Source organism: Diabrotica virgifera, chromosome 1 (genome assembly GCF_917563875.1).
Source record: "Diabrotica virgifera virgifera chromosome 1, PGI_DIABVI_V3a".
In the NCBI taxonomy this organism is placed as follows: Eukaryota; Metazoa; Arthropoda; class Insecta; order Coleoptera; family Chrysomelidae; genus Diabrotica; species Diabrotica virgifera.
In genome coordinates this window covers 8642245-8661087 of record NC_065443.1, presented here as the reverse complement: position 1 = coordinate 8661087, position 18843 = coordinate 8642245, and the positions used below count along the sequence as shown (strand labels likewise).

Genomic DNA, 18843 nt, shown 5'->3' with positions numbered 1-18843 from the left:
CGCACGTAAGAAGTTATAGTTCTATTATATCATCATCATCATCATCATCAACCCGTACGCGTCCACTGCTGGACATAGGTCTCCCTCAGCTCTTTCCATTCATCTCTATTTTGTGCGGCTTGCATCCAGTTACCGACAACATGTTTCAAATCATCGGCCCATCTGGTTAGTGGGCGTCCTCTGCTCCGTAGTGCTTCTTCTCGCGGCCTCCACTCGACAATACGTTTTGTCCATCGGTTGTCTGGCAATCTGGCGACGTGTCCTGCCCAATTCCACTTAAGCGACGCGATTTTTTCGACAGCGTCTGTTGTTTTTGTTCTACGGCGTATTTCTTCGTTTGGGATTCGGTCTCTCAGGGAGACACCCAACATCTGGCGCTCCATAGCCCTCTGAGTTACGCGAATCTTGTTCACTACCTTTTTTGTTAGTGTTAATGTTTCGGCTCCATAAGTGAGTACAGGCAACACACATTGGTCAAAGATTTTCCTTTTGAGGCATATGGGCAAGTCCGATTTAAATACATAGTTAAGTTTACCAAACGCTGCCCAGGCTAATCCTATGCGACGTGGGAGTTCGCACGTCTGGTTATCTCGTCCCAACCGAATTTCATGTCCTAAGTTCTATTATATAACTTCAAAGAAATAAATATACTTAACAGGTTATTTGTATTTTATTTAAATATTAAACTAACTTTCTTACCTACCACTTTTAAAAATTTTTTATTAAAACGATACCAAAAATTAAAAAAAAAGAATATTAATCGTCCTGGATTTGAACCCGGGACCTCTCGATCTCCGGTCACACGCTCTACCCCTGAGCTATATTCCTTTTGCTTTGACAGGTTACAAGATTTCTCATATATACTGACAAATTTAATAGACCAAGTGAAGTATACAAAAATACTTTAAATATACTTACTATTATAATTATAAAATATCTTATTCCCGAGGAAGACAAATCAAAAGACACAAAAATTATAATAAATAATACATTTACTAAAAACACTAATATATCCTTTTAATGACTTTTGCGCTGACAGCGCTGATACATACATATCTTGAAAGATTAGCAACGAACTACATACTGACTGTGTGCGCATGCGCCCGGCATTATAAAATTTCACTCTCGTTCGTAAAGAAGTATAACTTCAATAATTACACAAATCACGTGTATAAACAATTCACAGAAGTCAAACTTTTGCTTGGTTTGGAAACCTTTTTGACGTTTTGACGTCACACTATCACGGCCCATTAAAAAAGAATACCACATATTACAGGAATGAAATTAAATTAATAAATGACAGGTTAGAGAATATAGAAAATAATGATAGAAGATAGTGATAGAAGAAACAAGAAGAAACCAGCAACAGTTAATACGGAAGAATGTATCACATGGAAAGAAGAAATGAGAACTTTTATAGGAAGAGAAATAGATGTATTCTTTTTCTCATGAGCAACTTTCAGTGCGTCATAGTTTTTCGATTTCTTTCTAACGCATTAAATTGTATGTGACAGAAAAAAACGCACATCGGTGATAACATTTCGTCGGTGACATTTATAACATTTATTCTAGTTGTCAATAGATGGCGCTATAATCGAAAAACAAATTATTTACGAATTATATAATATATCTACGAATATAATCTGTACAATTTATAAGACTATACAAATCAAAGAAAATACTATTTTATAAATGCAATAAACACAATTGATTTGTTTTTATGCCAAATTGCAAATAAAATGTGACAACTGTCAGATTTAACTAAAATGTCATGTCACTAAAATGTGCATTATCACGGACTTACCTTTTTTTCTATCATTTGTGACGCACTGAAAAATGCTCATGAAAAGAAGCATACCTACAGGTAAATGTAAGATACGTCAAGTGATTAGGAAATAAAGAATTCTGATAAATTTAACTTACGCACCGAGTAATATAATGAACAACAAAACCCAAAAAAAGTTTAAAAGGGAAATAAAAGGGAAAAACTATATATCAACGATGATATTATATGATGATGTATCCAAAAAAGAAAGAGATATACAGGGAAAATTAAGATGAAAGGCCCAAGAAGAAAGAGGTAATGAAGTGAATGCAAAAGTAGGGTTCCAGAAACTTAATAATATACCTTTATTGTTGAACCTGATCATGGAGGAAATAATAAAAAAGTAAGAACTAAAAAAGGATACCAAATGGAAGAAAAACAACTTTAAATAATCTGCTATGCAAACGATGCAATACTAATCTCTCAAACTGAAGAGGATTTACAAAGTGTACTGCACCAATTTAATATAATTGACAGAAAATTTAACATGTTAATTTCCCCAAAAAAGATAAAATGCATGGTTATAACAGCAAATCCAATAAGATGTAAATTGGAGCTGGAGGGTCAGATAATAGAACAAGTCATGGGGTTTACATATCTATGCATCACATTATGCAGCTTGGAAGCTCGAAACAGAACTGCAGGTTGCCTTAAGGGGATGGGTACGTAGTTTCGGCTCCAATGCTATTTAAATGGGATTAATTTTTTTCGAATCCTGAGAAAACTAATAAGTATTTTTAAAAAATTTAAACGCAGAATTAAATATTACGTTCTTACCGAGGGCCGAAAGTCCCTGAAAACTTATGTAATGTTTATTCTAATAAGTTACACGGGTGAAAAACGAATAGAAAATGTAGTGTGACTTTTAATTTCAAATATCTCATTCAAAAGAAACTTTTTATTTATTCTAAGGGACTTTCGGCCTTCGATAATAATTTAGTCTTTCATTCTGCGTTTAATTTTTTTAAAAATATTTATTAGTTTTTTTCAGGATTCGAAAAAAATGGACACCATGTCCGTGGTGATATTTTTGAAATCGAACATTCGCTATCTTGGTCATACAACGCACCGAGTCGAATAGAATATGGTGACAAGACAGTGACAATTTTAAAAAATTGACATGGCATCGGGAATATTTTGAGTTGTTGATTAAATAATATTGATAGTGCATTTGATAAATAATTGATTAAAACGTGAACTTAATAAAAAGTTATTTATTGTTTATTATTTATGGAAGATCCAAGCAGGATATATTCTGTGATCCAAGTATTTTGTTGTTAAAGATGTTCAAAATTGTAAGCGTTTTATAAAAACTTGCGATTTTTATAATCTGATTATTAAAAACAAATATTTTCTACTTTTAAAAAAATCCTGTGTAAATAATCAAAGAAATTCCAATGTAATATTTATTCGAATATGATTTCCGACCTAAAAACTACCAAATGAACGCTTGTAAATCGCAAAAGAACGAAACATCTCTGTACTTATTCAACCCAACACTCAAATAAGCGATACTGATTTATAATTTACCATACTAAAAAATTTTCCAGGAATACACTTGCTTGCGTAACTTTCTTTCGGGCTGAATACAAAAGTAGATACCATATTTTCCAAGTTTGTGCATTTTGCGCGTTCTTCTCTTCCTCTATTGGCTGTTTCCTGGAAAAAGGAAATAACAAAAGTTCTTTCTGGTTCGATTCGCGGAGAAGATGGATTTTCTGTCATTGATACCGTAAATTAAATTATATTTTACGTTGAGAGAGGTATACAAAAAACTTTTATTCGGGATATTTATACTTATAATGTTTTTTGCACGATTGATCATTTTTGACTGTTTACCGTGACAGATTTTACGTCAGTAGGTGACATTTACTATCAGCTCGACGGTAAGTAATCCAACTCGACGGTAAGTACTCCAACTTGACGGTAAGTAATTCACTTACCGTCGAGTTAAAAAATCTCTTAATTTTAATTTATTTTTTGAAAGAATAAAGAAAACTAACGAATTATTTATTAATATTGAAACTTCTTAGGCCTATAGCCCAACATTTTTTCTCTTCAAATACGCGATCAAAGTTGAAAACTTGGAAATATCAATGCCATCATAAAGAAAAACGGTGGATTTAATCATTGAATATTCTGCCCAGAGGCTTCCAGGAGCTTTCAACTGCATATGTCTTTGAACGAAATATGCCAATAGAGTCTTTTCTTCGATTCTTAAACTCTTGCCTTCGCACCATTTTTTAAAACTTTGGTAGGTATTTTGATAACGGATTTTGGATTTTTCGGGAATAATTGCGGAACACCCTTCTTCCCAAGCCCGTTCAGTTTCTTCAAATTCACTTTCGCTCATATTTTAATTTATAATAATCAAAATTGTACTTAAAATTATTGACAACTAAATAAAAACTCAATTCTCCATTGTTGTTATGCACCCTAGTTACTACCTAACAACCAAAGTATCTATCTTGATAAAATGAATGAAACTAGTCAATATGACGACAATGTTTAATTTTATAATTTATAATGGTATCAATCGTTCAAAAAACATTATAAGCATGTCGAACGTTAAGGGTAACCGATCTCAGACAATAATTGGAGGAGGAGCGGAGCGACGACAAACAATTGTCTTCGATCGGTATAAAACCCTTACCGTTCTCCATACTTAATATACTATTTTATATCGTTATGGTCACGTTAGAGAGTGGTAAAAAACTTAAAAAGTGGGAAAATACAATTTATAATCACACCCCTCTGTGGCTCAGTGGTAAGAGCGCCTACCTTTGGATCGAAAAGACATTCCACATTTGTCAACCACCTCCCTTCCACATCCCCCACCCTCCCCTTATTTTTAAATAGGGAATATTGGTCGTGTGCTAGCTCATTTAAAAGTTTATTCAATTCTCAGTAATAGTAAGTAATATAAACAGTAATCTCTCTAAATCTCAGTAATATAAACAATAACATAAATATTTATACAGGATGTCCAAGAAAAAAATATTTTAGTCAAATTAATTGACACAAAAGAAGAATGTATGTAATGCATTTAATTCAAAATATATTCTACTGCTGTCACAAAACAGAACAAAAAGGTTTTTTGAAAATAAACATTGCTTTTCGCTTAATTTCAATGTTCAAGCTGCCACCCATCTGCCTTTTGGTAGGTTGAATATTGAATTTAAGCGAAAAACAATATTTATTTGTCAAATAAACATTTTTCTCTGTTTTCTGTCAGTAGTAGAATGTATTTTGAGTTAAATAAATTGCATACATTCTTCTTTTTGTGTCAATTAATTTAATTCAAAATAATTTTTCTTGGACATCCAGTATAAATAATTATGTCAATGTTAATATTAATGAATAGAGAATTGAATAACCTTTCAAACGAGGTAGCACACGACACCTATTCCCTATTTAAAAATAAGGGGTGAGGGCAATGGCAGGGAGGGGGTTGACAAATGACACATGTCATCATCATTCTCTTTGCATTATCCCTATGCGGGGTCGGCTTCTCTAATTGCATTTCTCCACACAATTCTATCTTGGGTCATATCAATGTCAATCCTCTTTACACCAACATGTCCTGCCTTATCGTCTCCCCCCAGGTCTTCTTTGGTCTTCCTCTCCTACTCCTTCCAGGAATCTGCACTTCAGCTATTCCTCGTATTGGGTGATTAACGTCTCGACGTTGAATATAACCAAATCATCTTAACCTATGCTCTCTCATTTTGGCATCAATTGGTGCCACACCTAGACTTCCCCTAATATACTCATTTCTAATTATCCTTTTTTGTCACTCCACTCATCCATCTAAGCATTCTCATTTCCGCCAGATGCATTCGTTGCCCCTCTTTCTTCTTCACTGCCCAACATTCAGTTCCGTACATCATAGCTGGTCTTATGACTGTTTTATAGAATTTTCCCTTCAGCTTCATTGGAATTTTTCTGTCACACAACACACCACTCGCTTCTTTCCACTTCATCCATCCAGCCCTAATTCTACTGCATGCATCTCCATCTATTTCTCCATTACTCTGTAATACCGATCCCAGGTACTTAAAACTATTGCTTTTTACAATCAGTTCACCATCCAAAAATACCATTTTATTTGTAGTAACTCCATCTTTAAATGAACATTCTAAATACTCTGTTTTTGTTCTACTAAGTTTTAAACCTTTTTCCTCCAGAGTTTGCCTCTACTGTTCCAGTTTTTGTTCTAAGTCTCTTTCACTATTTCCTACTAACACGACATCATCAGCATACATCAAGCACCATGGAATGTTACCCTGTAGTTTCGCTGTTATCTGGTCCAAAACTAATGAGAATAAATACAGACTAAGCACAGAGCCTTGGTGCAATCCTACTTTCACATGAAATTTATCAGTCTCTCCCACACCTGTCCTAACACTAGTCGTTACTCTCTCACATATCCCTCACAATCTTTACATATTCACCAGGGACTCCTTTCTTATTGAGTGCCCACCACTGAATCTCTCGAGAACTCTATCATATGCTTTCTCAAGGTCAATGAATACCATATGAGCGTTTGTTTCTTTACTCCTGTATTTTTCCATCAACTGCCTTATAATGAAAATTGCATCTGTTGTTGATCTGCCCTGCATAAAGCCAAATTGATTCTCGGATATTTCGGTCTCTTCACGTATCCGTCTATCAATTACTCTTTCCCATATTTTCATGGTGTGGCTAAGCAGTTTTATAGCACTGTAGTTTGTACATTGTTGTATATCTCCCTTGTTTTTGTAAACAGGTACCAGTATACTGCTTCTCCATTCGTCTGGCATTTGTCCAACTTCCATAATTCTATTAAATAGACCTGCTAGACACCTTGTTCCTGTCTCTCCCAATGCTCTCCATACTTCCCCAGGGATATCATCTGGTCTTACCGCTTTTCCTTTCTTTATTTTTGGAAGCGCTTTTGCCACTTCCTCGTTTGTTATTTTGGTGATCATTGCTGCTACTGTCTATGTTGACTCTACAGGCTGTCTGTCAAATTCTTCATTTAATAAGCTGTCAAAGTACTTTCTCCATCTCTTTTTGGCATCCCTTTCGTAAACTATGGTAGGGGAGCAAAGTATGCTAAATGTGCAGTCACTCGAGCGCTTTCGGGACCTATTGGGTTGTGAAGAGTAGGTCCTAAAACCAAAAAAAGTTAAGTAAAGTTTTCCATTTTAGTGGGCGCTTGCCATTTTTTAATTTAATTTTCCATTTCCAACAATCGTTTTTTCCGATTATAGCGCCATCTATCCATAGTTCGAAAATATGTTTCGAATAAAAGTTGCTTATTTTTACGTAAAGAATCCAAATCTGGAATAAAAATTTGGGGCTCCTATTCAATATTTTAAAGTAACCCCCCACCCCACCTCCGTGGGGGGGTCGTGTTTGGTACCATTCGATAGATTATTCAAGAATATTGATTAAATGTATTTTGCAGTTTTTCGATCTAATGTTTATTTTGCGAAATATCGAGGGATTTGTATTTAAAATTTTTAATTTACCCCCACCCCTCTCCGTGGAGTGTCATGTTTGGTATCATTCGATAGATTTTTGAAAAATATTTAACTCGTATTTTTTAGTTTTTCGATCTAACGTTCATTTCGCGAATTATTCGCTTTTTTTTTGTGAAACTTTTTAACTCGCCCATTTCCTTACTCCCCGCTCAAATCGTCATATTTTTTAAATGTACACTCTTTTGCATGTACTTAACGTACCTTATCTTAATCTGACAATTTCGAGTATGTTTAAGGATAGATTTTTTTTTTCGGGCCCCCCTTAACGAACTTCCCTGTGTTAAGAGCCAATATATGGTAGAGGTACATCTGTAGGGTACAAGGTCTCTCCCCATTTAATAATCTGACGCGCTCGAGTAACTGCAAAAATCCCCGCTTGGGCTCCCTTACCATAGTATTTTATTATTTTCATCTCGGATACATCTAATCTGATTAAAATCCTTTGCTTTCTTTGCTCTCTGCTTGGCTATTTTATATATCTTCGTTTCGCCTTCCCTGGTATCAAGTTGATCGTATAGGTTTGAATACGCTTCTGCTTTAGTTTTGCTACTGCTACTTTCGCTTCCTTTTTCGCCACCATATAGTTTTGAAGATCTGTGTCGGATCTGGTTTCTTGCCACTTTTTATATAATTTTCTCTTATCTTTTATTTTTCCTTGTACTCTTCGTTTGACCACCACCAAGTCTCTTTGACCACCAACAAAAATGACAGATGTATGTACCGTAAAAATATTTTCCCCTTAGATCAAAAATCGATCTGTTTCTTCATTTCCTTAAAATCTAATAAATACTGCCAAATATCGAGGTGGACGCTTTTGTTTGGCCCACTCTGTATAAATATATTGTATAAATCCCAAATCATGATTTACAATGTTGATACATTGTAAATCATGATTCGGAAGTGCTTCTCGTAACATTCAAGTGTCTTGGTTTGTTTATTTCTAGTGCATCTTGATTGTAAATCAAGTTTATGTTAGTTTTTTAGCAATTTAAGAATATTTTGTCTTCTGTATAATTTATTTTTACAGAACAATGTTTTGATGACACTTTTTAACATCCTGCACACGAACCCATACCACATTATCGAGAATATACAACACCTATCGATTTTTCTATTGTTTCAGTGTATCCCACTAAAACCAGCCATAGAAAAGGGTGGAAATTATCGATGTGTGTGTCGAAAGGGATTTTACCATCAAGAAGCGAATTTGTCGTGGAGCAGCATCACCGGAGAAGACATCGAGATAGAGAGAATCGATATACCGCGGTAAGTCAAACTTTTTTTTATTGATGGCATGCTTTTTATATGTTAAATAGTCGGGAGCTGTTTAAATTTTGAAAGGGGAAGGGATTTCACGTTGGATCTCGTGATGGAAGAATTATGCGACACGCTAAAAAGTCGAGAAGGATTTAGTGACATTTAAAGTTAACAGACGAGTAAAATATAGTAAGGAGACATAAAAATGAAATTAAAAAAAAACTTTTTAAAAGAAAAAGACAGTTTAAGCTTCTTCTTGATTCAGAGGGATGTACAATCCCTAGACAGTTGTTTCTGTCTTACCAGACTTCTTCATTAGAGCTAGCATGCACACCTCTGAAGCAAAACCAAGCCTAACCATCTATTTATGTGGAATTTCAAAGATCGTTTAAAATCCATTTTGGGACGCAATCAGTAACATCTTTTAAATAAAACGAAAAGACTCAGATACAGATTATAACAAAAATTAAAATGGTAAATAATTATTTCAATCTGAAAACTCTTCGTGCTGGAGATTCTTTCTGGTACATCCTTAATCTGTGACTTTTACAATTTATAAGACAACAGACGACGAATATAGTAAACGGAAAGGACTCTACAATATGCAGTTACATTCCGTTTTCATTCGTCTAGGAAAAGGTCAGGAAGAAATTCCCTAGTAAGAAAAAATTCAAAAATATTTTATTAGCTAATGAGTTTCTCGAGCTAATACTGTCGAGTTTTTTTCGTTTTAACGATTTTTGACTTTCTGGTATCACTTAGAAGTAAAAAAAAACAAATTTGTTGGCAAAAAAGAGTGATAGTTAAAATATTTATTATTGTTTAACAAAAAATATGAAACGCACCTGGCGGATCATAAGGGCCTTCACATTTTACTCTTCTTCAACTTGTCTTGAGTGAAATGTCTTTAATCTTTTCTATCAGCCTCTCTTGGCTAACTCTTGTTTTTTTCCGACCCCGAATGGCGATTAGGTTTCCGAAGGCAGACGGGTCACTATATTTCTTTCTACTACAGATTCTTCCCATATACACCTTTTTCCTTCCCCATCTTACCCAACAAAATATGGAGAAAACCAGATGCAAAAAAATCCGTAAGTTAAGGTGGAAGCTATCGTGCTAAAAACTGAATGGTCGCACGTCACGCGGCCGCTAACGATGCTCTTGGGACACCGGGCGAAATCCCATTGAAAATTAGCCTTGTTCCTGTACGCGGGGCTCTACAGGAATCGACAACGATCCCCAGCTACTCGTGGGAATAAATATGAATACTCACCAACATGCAAGGCAAGCACGGTGTTTAAATGCCACAAACCCGACCAGTGTAAACCAACCCTATTCAAAGTGCGTCAAAAATATAAACCTCAACATCGCCACATATAATGCTCGGTCGCTCTCTACCGAAGAAAGGTTCGAAGAAATGGAGGAAGAACTTTCAAAAGTGAATTGGGATATTGTGGGTATCAGCGAAGTTAGAAAAAAAGGAGAGAATCTTATCTCACTCCCATCAGGCCATCTGTGGTACTACAAAGGAGAAGAGGAATCGACAGTCGGAGGAGTCGGCTTCTTTGTTCACAAAAGAATTGCGAACAGAATTGTGTCAATAAACCAAATATCAACAAGGGTGGTCTACTTAAACATCAAAATGAGCACCAGATATATCCTAAAGTTCATTCAAGTATACGCACCTACTACAGGCCATTCAGATGAAGAAGTCCAAATATTCTACGACCAAATATCCTGTGCAATCAAGGAAAATCCTGGCCACTTCTTAATAATAGGCGGTGATTTCAACGCCAAAATAGGTACCAAGGAAGACCCCTCTGAAATAATATTGGGAAATTTTGGAAGCGAAGGCAGAAATGATAGAGGCAAACAACTGTTAACTTTTCTTTTGGAAAACAATCTCTATCAAATGAACAGCTTCTTTAAAAAGAAAAAACACAGAAGATGGACCTGGGAAAGTCCAGATGGAAAAACAAGGAACGAAATCGACTATTTCTTAACAAATAAAAAAGAATTATTTAAAGACGTAAATGTGTTAAACCAGTTCAGCACAAGCAGTGATCACAGGTTAGTAAGAGCTAAAATAACGATATCGATCGAAAAGGAAAGACTCAAAATGATAAATAAGAAACACCCAAAGAAATGGGTAAAACCAACTAATATTCAGGAGTTCGAAAAATATATTAATGATACATTGAAAGATACAACAACAACAGACATTAATATACTGAACAAGCAAATAATCACCACAATACAACAGGCTCAAACTAAATACTGTCCAACAAACCAAAAAGATGAAAAACTAAGTCAACCTACTAAAACCCTTATAGAACTAAGACGACAGATGAAAGGAGATACAAGTTCCAGCAAAGAAGCGCTAAATCAAATAAATAAGACTATCACAAAGTCAATAAGAAAAGACATAAGAAACTACAATGTAGAAAAAACAAAACAAGCAATAGAGCAAAATAAGAACATGAAAGTTTTGAAGAACGTAAGCGTACAAAAAGGAAAAATAGAAATCAACAAACTAAGAAACAGAACTGGAAAAGAAACTACAAACAGAGATGAAATATTAACAATAGTCGAAGAGTTCTACACAGAGTTATACAAATCAAGAAAAAAAGATGACAATGCGCAACCTCCAATTACAGTAAAAACTGGAGTATTAAATCAAGGATCGGATTTAATGCCCGATATAACAAAATCAGAAATCAAAGAGGCTCTGAAGAAAATGAAAAATAATCGAACCCCAGGTGAAGATGGAATAGTATCAGAAGCACTAAAAATTGGAGGAAATATACTACTTGAAAAAATTAAACAACTTTTCAATATCTGCCTTCACAACGCCAATATTCCAACAGACTGGAACAACGCTACTATGATTCTATTACACAAAGCAGGAGACAAAGCCAATTTAGAGAATTACAGACCGATTAGCCTCCTCAGCCATTTATATAAGTTATTTACGCGAATAATAGTTAAGAGAATGGAAAGAAAGTTAGAGACTTATCAACCAAGAGAACAGGCAGGATTCCGAAAAAATTACGGAACAAATGACCATCTACAAAGTATAAAAACCCTGATAGAGAAAGTAGTGGAATACAATAAACCCCTAGTTCTAGTTTTTATCGATTTTCATAAAGCCTTTGATACAGTTGAACTTAGCAAAATATTACAGGCGCTTAAAGAATGCAGGCTAGATTATAGGTATACAAAATTATTACACAAAATATACTTACAGGCAACAACCACTGTCAAATTACATACTAACAGTAATCGCATAAAAATAGAACGGGGGGTTAGACAAGGAGACCCAATGTCACCTAAACTTTTTAATACGGTCTTAGAACATGCTTTCAAGAGTTTGGATTGGATGACAAAGGGAATAAAAATAGATGGAGAATACCTAAACAACTTACGTTTCGCCGATGATATAGTCATAGTAGCTGAGGATCTAGGTATGGCAAGAGAGATGGTACAAGAACTCGTTGTAGCTACAGAAAATGTTGGTTTAAATATAAACATCTCAAAAACAAAAATAATGACAAATTTGGTACCCAACCAGAACATCAGTATTGGTGGGAAGGAAATAGAACTCGTAGATAGATATAAATACCTGGGACATGAAATTACGATTGGCAGGGATAACCAGACTCATGAGCTGAAGAGAAGAATCGGTCTTGGGTGGGCAGCATTTGGAAAACTGAGAGAAACTTTTAAAAGTGAGTTACCCACATGTCTAAAGAGAAAGGTATTCGATCAGTGCGTCCTCCCAGTCTTGACGTACGGATCAGAAACACTTACCTTAACTAAAGCCTCGGCTACCAAACTAAGAGTCACGCAGAGAAGAATGGAGCGGTCAATGTTAGGAATAACTCTGCGAGACAAAATCAGAAACGAAGAAATCAGGAGAAGAACAAAGGTGACTGACGTCATCGAGAGGATAGCCAGGTTGAAGTGGAGATGGGCAGGACACGTAGCCAGAATGACAGATGGGCGATGGACGAAGAGGTTATTGGAATGGAGGCCAAGAGAAGACAAGAGAAGCGTCGGTCGACCGCCTACAAGATGGACTGACGACTTAAGAAAGGTAAATAAAAACTGGATGAGGGCGGCGCAGGATAGATGGGGTTGGAAACGAGGGGAGGAGGCCTATGTTCAGCAGTGGACTTTTGAGGCTGGATGATGATGATGAACAAAAAATAAGCATAAAACAAAAAATATCTCGACAGAGTTACCTCACGAAATGTCTAAAGAAAATATATACAAAATTCCAAGTGAGTCGGTCAGGTAGTTTTTGAGTTAGAATGTCTACGGACACTATGTCTATTTACCATCTTACTACCAATTAATTCAATCCTGAAGCTTCTACTCCAGTAGGGGTTCCCATTATATGCCAAAACTGAATCGTATCTATTATACTATCGATACTTTACATTACAACGATAGAAGGATATCAATTACTTCAGACAATAATTTAATAACTCTAATCCAGTATCGATTTATCATATACCATTTTTATACAGGGTGTTTCATTAACAATTGTCAATATCATAACTGGAGAAACCTTAGCACAAAATACGAAGATTTAACCCAAAACACTGAAATAAAATATTCTTCCTTACCGAGGTACAGGGTGTTTTATTACAGATATTCTAAAATGATTTTAGCCCATTGTTGAAGCACCTTTTAATATTTTTTGTTCAAATTTGACACACAGTTTACATATGTTAGGGTACTTTAATTAGTCTTAAAAGATAGTTTTCCGCTGTTACCAGAGGCGTGCTGTAGGGATATATATTTCATTTTCGCTCCTTTTCTCCCTCACAATCTACGCCACTGTGTAATAATCATTTCAGCATGTTTTTTGATTGCTTGTTACTTTTTATATAAATATTATCCTTTTGTCATTGCTAATAAAACATATAATGGACTAATTAAACATCTAAGATCTAACAACATCACGAGAAAAACCAAATGCAAAATATACAAAACCCTGATAAAACCGGTCCTTATATATGGATCAGAGACATGGACACTGTCGAAAAGCGATGAGAACTTATTAGGTACGTTTGAACGAAAAATCCTCAGACACATATACAGGGTGTTTCATTAATAATTGTCCATATAGTAACTGGAGAAACCTTAGCACAAAATACGAAGATTTAACGTAAAACACTTAAATAAAATGTGGTTCCTTACTGAGTTACAGGGTGTTTTATCTAAAAATTTAAAAACTATTTTTGCTCAGCATTTTCAAACTATTCGACGTATCCTTTTCATACTTGGCAGGTAGTATAAGTACTGTGCAAGCTACTAAATTATGTTAAAGAAACGTTTCTGGCTATTACCAGAGGCGTACGACGGGGGAAAGTGAATGGTTGACCCTTTCCAAATTCTATTTTAGTTCAATTTTTGGATTCTCCAATACTTTCTATGAAAATAATATACTCTTCATTCTTAACGATAAAGGCATTAGTTTTTGAGATCTTTGAAGTTAAAAATGAAACGACACGGTTATTTTGATTAATGTATTGTGTCGCTTCATTTTTAATTTCAAATATCTCGAAAACTAATCATTTTATCGTTACGAATAAAGAGTATATTATTTACATAAAAAGTATTGCAAAATCAAAAAATTACACTAACATGGCAATTTCGTCAGTGGCGTAGAATTTGGGAAGGGTCAACCAGCCGCTATCCCCTGTCGTACGCCTCTGGTTGTAGCTAGACACGTTTATTTATCTTAATTTAGTAGGGTGCATAGTACCTACACTTTCTGCCAAGTATGATAAGGATACGCCAAATAGTTTTAAAGTACTGGGTACAAATAATTTTTAAATTTTAATCAATATGAATCATATCATAAATTAATCAAAATAACTGTGCCGTTTCATATTTAACTTCAAATATCTCGAAAACGAATGACTTTATCGTTACCAATGAAGAGTATATTATTTACGTAGAAAGTATTGGAGAATCTAAAAATAGCACTAAAATAGTAATTCCTCCAGTGGCGTCGAATTTGAGAAGGGTCAACCATTCACCATCCCCTGTCCTACGCCTTTGGTAGTAGCTAGAAACATTTGTTTATCATAATTTAGTAGGGTGTCTAGTAGTCGCACTTTCTGCCAAGTATGAAAAGGATACGTTGAACAGTTTTAAAATGCCGAGCAAAAATAGTTTTTAAATTTTTAGATAAAACACCCTGTAACTCAGTAAGGAACCACATTTTATTGAAGTGTTTTAGGTTTAATCTTCGTATTTTGTGCTAAGGTTTCTCCAGTTACTATATGGACAATTATTAATGAAACACCCTGTATAAGGGGGTGAAAGAAAATGACGTATGGCGCAGAAGATATAATTTTGAACTATACGCAGCATACAACGAATCCGACGTCATAATATCCATAAAAATCGGACGTCTGCGCTGGATGGGCCATGTTGAACGGATGTTGGAAACCGAAACATCAAAACATATAATGAGGCAAGCACCAGTAAAGAGAAGGTCAAAGAGAAGACCCAAACTTAGATACATGGAACAAGTGGAACAAGATCTGAAAACACTTTAGATTACCCACTGAAAGAACAAAGCAAGGAACAGAACGGAATGGCGGAAAATCCTAGAACAAGCCAGGACCCAAAAAGGGTTGTTAAGCTACTCATGATGATGATGATTATTCTTTTGTCTCCTTGCGATAAAGTAAGTAGTTTTCAAGTTATTTGCGTTTAAAGATAATGGATTCCATAAGACTATGTACTTTAAACTACATAAATATGTACATTCAATAAGATTATGTGTTTAAAATACATAATCTTATTGAATCCATTACATTAAAACGCAAATAACTTGAAAACTACTTACTCTATCGCATTGAGACAACGAATGATATTTACGTAAAAAGTAACGAAGAATCAAACAAACATGCTCAAATGATTATTACGTCAGTGGCGTAGATTGTAAGGGGAGAAAAGGGGGGAAAGGAAGTATATATCCCTACAGCACGCCTCTGGTAATAGTGAAAAACTATCTTTTAAGAATAGTTAAAGTACCCTAGCATGTGTAAACTGTGTGTCAAGTTTGAACAAAAAATATTAAAAGGTGCTCTAACCATGGGCTAAAATCATTTTAGAACATTTGTAATAAAACACTCTGTATCTCGGTAAGGAAGGATATTTTATATAAGTGTTTTGGGTTACGATATGCGGATAATTGTTAATCAAACACCCTGTATAATAGAAATCAGAAAATACTAACTTTAGTAGTTCTCTAATAAAGAAGGCCATTTTCATGACCACCTAAAGAAGAAGAATGGGATAATAAAAATTGCTATACGTAACTTTTCTAAATCGATGCGATATACATCAGAAAATATCAATTATACAAATAACAAAATAATTGGTAGTAATAATTGGAAATAATTTCCCAATCAGCGTCGAATCATAACCGAATCACGCGTCGCGCGAGGAAATATTTAAATTGTTATTGGGAAAAACACGCAAATACACCCTTCACTCACCGTCACCCTTCGATCATTACTTCGGACCCATTAGATTTTATTGAAGCACATTTTCCATTCATTTGTGCCGTATTTTCGGTATGTTCGTCCAATCGATATAACACGGTGCAAGTAAATTACGTATTTATAAATAGAAAAACAACAAAAACCAACGCATAATTATGGCGGTAATGGTGCATGTTTTTTATTTTTTTTCTTTCGATTTAGCTCGTATGATTAATGACATAAATGTGATGTAATCGATTTTGAACACCTTAGACCATTATAACAGAGCACGCGAATTTCTCGATACACCTTATGATACATACGTATCAGCTGCCTATCAACAAGTATGGGTTGGCCTTAATAGGGCTTTTCATTCACAGTCATTTGTTTCGAGCTTCTGTCATGTGTCACATAATATTAATATATCTACGTCATATGTTATTAATATATACCAATGATACAAACCAAAGACGTATGGCCTAGATATATTAATATTATGTGACACATGACAGAAGCTCGAAACAAATGACAGTCGATAAAAAGCCCTATAAGTACTTATTCTTCCCCCCCTCTTGACCATATGTAACAACTCAGGGCTTTAACCCATATATTGTGACAATTAACTCAAAACACAAAGATAAATATGTAAAATTAAAAATGTATAAACAATTTCAATTTTGTTGCAACCTGAAAATGCAGCAGCACTATATTCTAGTTCAATCAGAGAGTGCATGAAGAGTCTATACCGGTTTCGGGACTTTTTGCTCTTCATCAGTAGACACATATCTCTGACTGAACTAGGATTCTTTGACGCGTGCCGTCCCGGACTGCAACGAACGAAATGGCTGAGGTATCGTAGCGTCATCAGCTAAGAAACAAACTAAGTTCTCAATCTAATAATACATAAACCGACAATAAATATCGTTCTACATACCACCAGATTAAAAACAGTGTGAAACCTCTCTGGTAACAACCTCCGAGGCTTTTAAAAATTATAAGCCATGCGGGTGCCAAGATGATCAGATTCTTCCTGCACTCTCTGATTGAACTAGAATATAATGCTGCTGCATTTTCGGGTTGCAACAAAATTGAAAATGTTTATACATCTTTAATGTTTAATTTATTTACTCTTTTTGGAGTACTTAAGAAACCTTCTCGTTGGAGCATTACCACGCTGAGCAGATAGGATGTGAATTACAAATTTTAAAATTCCGTCGTCTTCTGATCCTCTTATGACCCGCATTGCTTATAATTTTTAAAAGCCTCGGAGGTTGTTACCAGAGAAGTTTTCCCATTGTTTTCAATCTGGTGGTATGTAGAACGATATTTATTATATCGTAACGATATTTATTGTATTGTATTGTAATGTATTGTATTGTATTGTATTGTATTTTGTATTGCATAACTTAGTTTGATAAATATTTAACACCTCTTGAGGCCAAGTGGATTCGAACGCAAAGGAAACCATTCAGCGTCTGGTCTACAATGATTTGGAATTTGGGCCTGTACTTGACGGAACAAGAGGATAATATGAGATAGGAATAGGGCTTACAATACCGAGCCAAAATCTCAATACCGGTATGTGGTATTTAAAATTTCAAATACCGGGATCCCGGTATTAAAACCGGTATTATGAATAAAAAAGATATACGTTATATTTATACTATCCTCAGTTGTTACATTGACTTGTTTTTAAATAATATATTATGAAACCTATTAAATTTTGTTTTGAAATGAGTAGATGTTGTTTATAACATTACATAAAGAGTAGGAATAGATATAGATAGATACAAAAAAATGTGCAAATAGAAAAACTGTATATTTGATTCTAGGATAAATTTTGCATATAATACTATAATACTTTTACTTATGAAATTTGTTATTTGTAAATTAATTTAACTTTAAAATATATTAATACAAAGATTAACTTACTGTGACAAAAATATTTTATATGGATTACTCTGTATTTAGACCGCTATATATTTTCAATTATTATTAATAATTCAGAAAATATGTAAGTGAGCCTAATTTATACACCACAGTACACAAAAAAAAAAAAATGAAAAATAGATCTGAAAATGTAAAAACAATTCTGATTAATAAATCTTGCGGTTTATTTATAAAATAAAGTAGTCTAATTTTAAATTTTTAAGAATTTTTATATCTCATTTTATGTATTTGTATAGACGAGATTTATAGACGTATGTCGTGTAATAAACGTGTTTAATAAATATTTTTTACAATGATATTGGTTGTTTATCTTCAAAAATAATTTCTTGTAATAGCAGAAAATATTATAGAAGAAAGTTTATTGTGCATCAATTCACTTTTTATAAATTAAGCTAATATCGATATACCGGTATTTTTATTATAAATACCGGTATCGAATACCGGACAAAACTCCTTCGGGATCCCGGTATTCGGGATCCCGGAATTCCGGTATTGTAAGCCCTAGATAGAAACTAACAAAACAGTCAATCTCTATACGTTAATATAGAGAAAACCAAATATATGTGTATAGGGAGACAGAAAAATGAGTTACAACTAGAAGATGATATGGTCATCGAACCAAGCTCTGATTATGAATACCTTGGAACGAGAATCCAACAAAGTGAAAGGACATCATTCTAAATAAAGGAATGAATTATATTATGAAAGAAAAGAAAGTAATAGGAGCTTTAAACTCACTACTTTGGTCAAAAGCCGTATCAAAAGAAAATAA

The 18843-nt window shown here is 34.4% G+C and overlaps 1 protein-coding gene across 1 annotated transcript in view; it reads left to right on the top strand.

Moving 5' to 3' along the window:
* LOC114329090 (probable G-protein coupled receptor 158) overlaps nt 1-18843 on the top strand; it is a 382856-nt gene that overhangs the window by 33389 nt on the left and 330624 nt on the right. Inside the window, exon 3 of the mRNA XM_050648285.1 lies at nt 8477-8619. Coding sequence (XP_050504242.1) covers nt 8477-8619 — 143 coding nt within the window. The remainder of the gene's footprint in view (nt 1-8476; nt 8620-18843) is intronic.